Here is a 6000-nt window from a genome sequence, read left to right as displayed (position 1 = left end):
AAAAAAAAAAAAAAAAAAAAAGAACCATTAAAAAAAAAGTGATACTGATGCCCTAGCCCTGCCCCAGTTGAAGTAAGTTAGAATCGTGGGGTGACCCTGGGCCTTGGTGGGAGTCTGATTTCCCCTGCTCCTCCCTCCTGGCCCCCCTTTCCTTCTCATAGCCTCAGCCTCCTCATTCTTTCTTTGCAGACTTCGGTCCCTTCCTCCTCCCCTGCCTCCTCTCCTCCCTTAGAGCTGCAGCCTCCTCCTCTTCCCTGTACTGTGCCCCCACTGACTCAGCTTCATGAGATCCTGTGGGAGGCTCTGCTGCAGGCTCTCTAGAGGACCCCATGATACCTCTGCCATCCAATGGACTCTTTTGGATAAATGGCTCCCTTATGCCTCAGGGTTAACCCTTCATACTCTGCACACAGAGCTGCCTTCATGGTCTCACTGCCTCTTAGTGACGCCATTGTTACTCTCAGCCCATCATACTCTGAACCAAAGGCAGAGATGGAAATAGGCGTGTTTGAGTGACCAGGTTCATGGCTGTCCATCTTCAGGCCCCTCTCTGCCGTGTCCTGCCCATGCCCACTGCAGCCGCATCAGCTGGACACACAGATACCCTTGATCAGAGGCTGGACAACAGAGCAATTCCTTCTTCCTGGAGCCTCAAGCCCTGTCCCTGACCCAAGACTTCAGCTCCTCTATCTCTGCCAGGAAGGGAAACTGATGTTCATTGCTAGGCAGGGGCAGGAGGCCTGGGGGAGGGAGGGTAAGAGGTGTTGACCAGTGACCGCCTGATTCCCTCCGGCAGGGCCTGTATGAGAAGGCGCTGGAGGACAGCGAGAAGGCTCTTGGCCTGGACAGCGAGAGTATCCGGGCTCTGTTCCGCAAGGCGCGTGCTCTCAATGAACTAGGACGCCACAAGGAGGCTTACGAGTGCAGTAGCCGGTGTTCCCTCGCCCTGCCCCACGTGAGTGTGGCTCTGCAGCCACGCCGGTGCCTGCTCAGAGGCCAGGCGTCTAACCCTTCTGGCCCTCACTTGGGCCCAGCCATCGCATCCTTCTGTGTCTCAGCTTCCTCCGCAGATCCTGATGTTAACACTAACTCCCCTTCTCTGAGCTCTGACTGGGTGCCAGGCACTGCTGGGACGCATTGTGTGTATTAACTCACCTAATCCTGGCAATAATCCTAAGAGGTAGATGCTGTGATTATCCTGATTTTAAAGATGATGGGTCCAGGCACAGTGGCTCACACCTGTAATCTCAGCACTTTGGGAGGCTGAGGCAGGCAGATCACGAGGCCAAGAGATCAAGACCATCCTGGCCAACAGAGTGAAACCTGTTTCTACTAAAAATATAAAAATTAGCTGGATGAGGGCCGGGCACGGTGGCTCAAGCCTGTAATCCCAGCACTTTGGGAGGCCGAGGCGGGTGGATCACGAGGTCAAGAGATCGAGACCATCCTGGTCAACATGGTGAAACTCCGTCTCTACTAAAAATACAAAAAATTAGCTGGGCATGGTGGCACGTGCCTGTAATCCCAGCTACTCAGGAGGCTGAGGCAGGAGAATTGCCTGAACCCAGGAGGCGGAGGTTGCGGTGAGCCGAGATGGCGCCATTGCACTCCAGCCTGGGTAACAAGAGCGAAACTGCGTCCCAAAAAAATAAAAAAAATAAAATAAAAAAAAATTAGCTGGATGTGGTTGTGTGAGTCCTCACTTGCTGGGGGTTGCAGGATGTTGTTTGGTGATAGAAGAAAGTTGTAGAACTGTAGGTATAATGCGACCCCATTCCTGTTAAAAAAAAAAGAAAGAAAGAAAGAAAGAAAGAAAGAGATAATCCCCACAAAACAAAACTAAGCAGGTTTTTTTGTTTTGTTTTTGACAGGCTCTTGTTCTTTTGCCCAGGCTGGAATGCAGTGGCACAATCTCGGCTCACTGCAACCACTGCTTCCTGAGTTCAAGCAATTCTCCTGCCTCAGCCTCCCAAGTAGCTGGAATTACAAGCACCAGCCAACAGGCCTGGCTAATTTTTGTATTTTTAGTAGAGACGGGGTTTCACCATGTTGGCCAGACTGGTCTTGAACTCCTGACCTCAGGTGATCTGACCACCTTGGCCTCCCAAAGTGTTGGGATTACAGGCGTGAGCCACCATGCCCTACCAGAACTAAGCATTCTTTATAGGTCTGCATGCATGCATTCCTAGAAAAGAGCCCTAATGAAACACATCAGCCTAACAGAGTGTGATTCCCCCCCCCAGAGAAGTCTAGAGTGAGGGGGAGACCCAGGAAGCACTTGCTCTCCCTGTAATGTTCCTCCCTTCTACAGTGACACTGTCGCTTGCTGAATTTTAGAAATAAGAAGATAATATTAAAATAAAAACAGGAGAGCCGGGCGCAGTGGCTCACGTCTGTAATCCCAGCACTTTGGGAGGCCGAGGTGGGCTGATCATGAGGTCAGGAGATCGAGACCATCCTGGCCATGGTGAAACCCCATCTCTACTAAAAGATAAAAAAAATTAGCTGGGCGTGGTGGCGCGTGCTTGTAGTCCCAGCTACTCAGGAGGCTGAGGCAGGGGAATTGCTTGAATCCGGGCGACAGAGGTTGCAGTATGCCAAGATTGTGCCACTGCACTTCAGCCTGGCAAAAAGAGTAAGACTCCGTCTCAAAAAAAAAAAAATAAATAAATAAATAAATAAATAAATAAAATTAAATTAAATTAAAACAGGCAAGGAGCAGTGGCTCACACCTGTAATCCCAGCACTTCAGGAAGCCGAGGTGGGTGGACCACAAGGGCAAGAGATCAAGACCATCCTGGCCAAGATGGTAAAACCTGTCTCTACTAAAAATACAAAAATTAGCCAGGCGTGGTGGCTGGCACCTGTAATCCGAGCTACTCAGGAGGCTCAGGCAGGAGAATCGCTTGAATCCAGGAAGTGGAGGTCGCAGTGAGCTGAGATCACACCTCTGCACTCCAGCCTGGGCGACAGAGTGAGACTCCGTCTCATTAAATAAATAAATAACAAAATGATTCCTTTCCCCCCAAATAAAAGGAAAAACATAAGCATGTGGTGATGATCCTGGTGACCATGACCTCCCCCGGCAGGGCTGCACAGGTGTCCAGGAGCACAGCTTTGTGAGCCCAGGCAGACTGACCTACCGCCCTGTGTCTCGTCCCCTGCAGGATGAAAGTGTGACTCAGCTTGGTCAGGAGCTGGCCCAGAAACTGGGGCTGCGAGTTCGCAAGGCATATAAAAGGCCCCAGGTAGGTGACCCAGGACCCTCGGAGGGTCAGTGTGGATGTGAGGAGGTCTGAAGGGAGGGACCAGGCGCTGTGGGGAAGGTGGGTGAGGGTGGCCAGGGCTGGGTTAGGACAGACGGGAGTGACGGCAGGTGACCTTCCCTGTCTGTTGGCTGAAAGCCCTGGAACCTTTTGGAAAAGGAGAGAGCAGCTATCACTTTTAGTTCACCTGAGACTCCAGCTGTTGAAAAACATTCCCTCCCCTGTGCCGGCTGACTTGAATCACCTGGAGGTGGCCTGAGTTGACACTGGCTTCCTGTAGCATTATGTTCTCAAGTAACTCCCATATGGTGCAAATTTGAAGTGTCAGTATCTGTTTGGCTGGTTCAGGTCCACATAGATTCCTTTGGCACCTGCCAAGGGCCAGGAAGCTGCACGTAGGAAAGCTTGTAACTGTAGAGTCTCTGCTGTGATCTTGAGCAAGTTAGTTCATTTCTCTCCACCTTGGTTTCCTCATCCAGAAGATGAAGATAGTTTATGCCCACCCCAGAGGGCTCATGGGAGGATTAAAAAGAGAGAATGGTGGCATAAAAGTAGTCATGAAAGAAAAAAAAAAGAACATGGATGGGCCAGGCGCGGTGGCTCACGCCTATAATCCCCGCACTTTGGGAGGCTGAGGTGGGTGGATCACCTGAGGTTGGGAGTTTGAGACCAGCCTGACCAACATGGAAAAACCCCGCCTCTACTAAAAATACAAAAATTAGCTGGGCATGGTGTTGCATGCCTGAAATCCCAACTACTCTGCAGGCTCAGGCAGGAGAATTGCTTGAACTCAGGAGGTGAAGTTTATGGTGAGCAGAGATCAAACCATTGTACTTCAGCCTGGGTGATGAGTGAAACTCCATCTCAAAAAAAAAAAAAAACAATAAAGAATGGGCCAGGCACAGTGGCTCATGCCTGTAATCCTAACACTTTGAGAGGCTAAGGCTGCCAGGTTGCTTGAGCCCAGGAGTTCGAGACCAGCCTGGACAACATGGCGAAACCGTATCTCTACAAAAAAGAAATACAAAAATTAGCCTGATGTGGTGGTATGTGCCTGTAGCCCCAGCTAGTTGGGAACCCCAGAGGTCAAGGCTGCAGTGAGCCAAGATTGCACCCCTGCACTCCAGCCTGAGGGACAAAGTGAGACCCTGTCTCGGAAAAATTTTTAAAATTAATAAATATATAAAAGAATGTTTGAGATGGCACCTAGCACGATACCTGACACACAGTAGAGGTGTGCAGGGAGGTCTTCTGCCCAAGTCAAGGTTAGAGGAAGAAAACCCCAGAATCTGACCCAGAGAGACAGAGCAGGTGATTCCTGGCAGGCCTGGGGACAGGGACTCTTGGGGGCACTGCAGGGCCCAGCTGCCTGTGGCAGGGCCTCTCTGCTGCCCCGGCTAAGGGGACCTTCAGCATCTTTTCAGAATCTTTACCTCTGCCTACCTCTCTTCACTCTCTGGCAGGAATTGGAAACCTTTTCTCTGCTCAGTAATGGCACTGCAGCTGGCGTGGCAGATCAGGTAGGATGGGGCTGAACCAACCTGTCTTATTTCATGTATCGTGAGAGGTTTGGGTTCACTCTTTCTGGGTATAAATGGCCTCAGGCATCGGGTCCAGGAGGCTCCGCCTCCCCAGGAGCTACCTCCCGTGACCACAGGGGCAGGGTGTGGGGACAGGCCATGGCTCCTGTTGGCAGAAGTGGTCATTGCAGGGGAGCCATCAGGGGCAGCCTCACTCATGGACCCTGGCCAGCACAAGCTCTGGACAGCCTGATCCCACGCATCTTCCTTCTTTCTCCCACCCCACATTTCCTGCTGTGTCGCCTTTTTTCTCACCAGCCTTTCTGCAGGTTCAGGCCCCTGGGCCTCAAATGTCTTCCTCTTTCCCACCCTGCCTTTCTCTGTCTCTTCGTGTTTCAAAGCCCAGCTCAAGGGCATGTCCCTGCTAAGATCCTTCCTGCTCTCCCTGGCCCAGTGACTCTGCTGAAGAGGGGCAGCTGAGACTGAGGACTCTGACAAGGAAGAGCCCAAGTGTGCCCTGCAGCCTTGGGCAGGTCCTTCAGCGTCTGCATTCTGCAATGGGGGTGTTCCATCCCTCAACAGGGACAAGGGAGGAAAGTGCTTGATAGCCCAGGACAGGGGACCCAGTAGGAAATGCAGGGGCAGTAACTGCTGAGAGCTGCTGTGCTGTCCCGAGTTAGGGACTCCTCCCAAAGGCCGAGACCCTTGTGAACCCTAGTCAGGCCTGGCTTATTCCCGGGGTTGGGCAGGGCCCGGCACACAACTCAGACCCCTGCCCCCCACTCACCACAGAGGAGCTGGTCAGGTAGACTTTGAGGCTTTCTGGAAAGTGAGGGACGGCCTATAAAAGCACTGATGGAACTGGAGGTCCTTCCACCTTGTAAAGGGTAATTGAGGCACAGAGTAAAGAGGAGACGTGGCCAGCATCACACAGTGAGGCAGCAGCAGGCTTCCCCTGCCCCAGAGCTTTGCAGCACTTTCTTTCATTCATTCCACAAGGAGGCCCACAAAAAGCTCTTGGCCCTAGGCCTGAGATAGCTGCGTCCTTGCCCTCAGGGACCTCCCAGCCTGCAAAGGAGGCAGGTGATGATCTGCCTTTATAGCGCTCATGGTTTATAACCAGAAATTATAGGCCAGGCATGGTGCCTAACGCCTGTAATCCCTGCACTTTGGGAGGGTGAGGCAGGCAGATCACGAGGTCAAGCGATCAAGAC

The 6000-nt window shown here is 52.0% G+C and overlaps 1 protein-coding gene across 2 annotated transcripts in view; it reads left to right on the top strand.

Moving 5' to 3' along the window:
* The window catches only part of ZC3H7B (zinc finger CCCH-type containing 7B), a 43453-nt gene that overhangs the window by 14585 nt on the left and 22868 nt on the right, over positions 1-6000 (top strand). Inside the window, exons 3-5 of one of the 2 annotated variants that reach the window (XM_017510354.2) lie at positions 797-955; positions 3168-3248; positions 4730-4786. In XM_017510354.2, coding sequence (XP_017365843.1) covers positions 797-955; positions 3168-3248; positions 4730-4786 — 297 coding nt within the window. The remainder of the gene's footprint in view (positions 1-796; positions 956-3167; positions 3249-4729; positions 4787-6000) is intronic. The other variant, XM_017510355.2, reaches the window with a different exon arrangement.

The sequence above is a fragment of the Cebus imitator genome, unplaced genomic scaffold, assembly GCF_001604975.1.
Source record: "Cebus imitator isolate Cc_AM_T3 unplaced genomic scaffold, Cebus_imitator-1.0 Scaffold435, whole genome shotgun sequence".
Classification (NCBI taxonomy): Eukaryota; Metazoa; Chordata; class Mammalia; order Primates; family Cebidae; genus Cebus; species Cebus imitator.
Note: the sequence above shows the minus strand (reverse complement) of the source record. Positions and strands in the feature narration are given on the sequence as shown.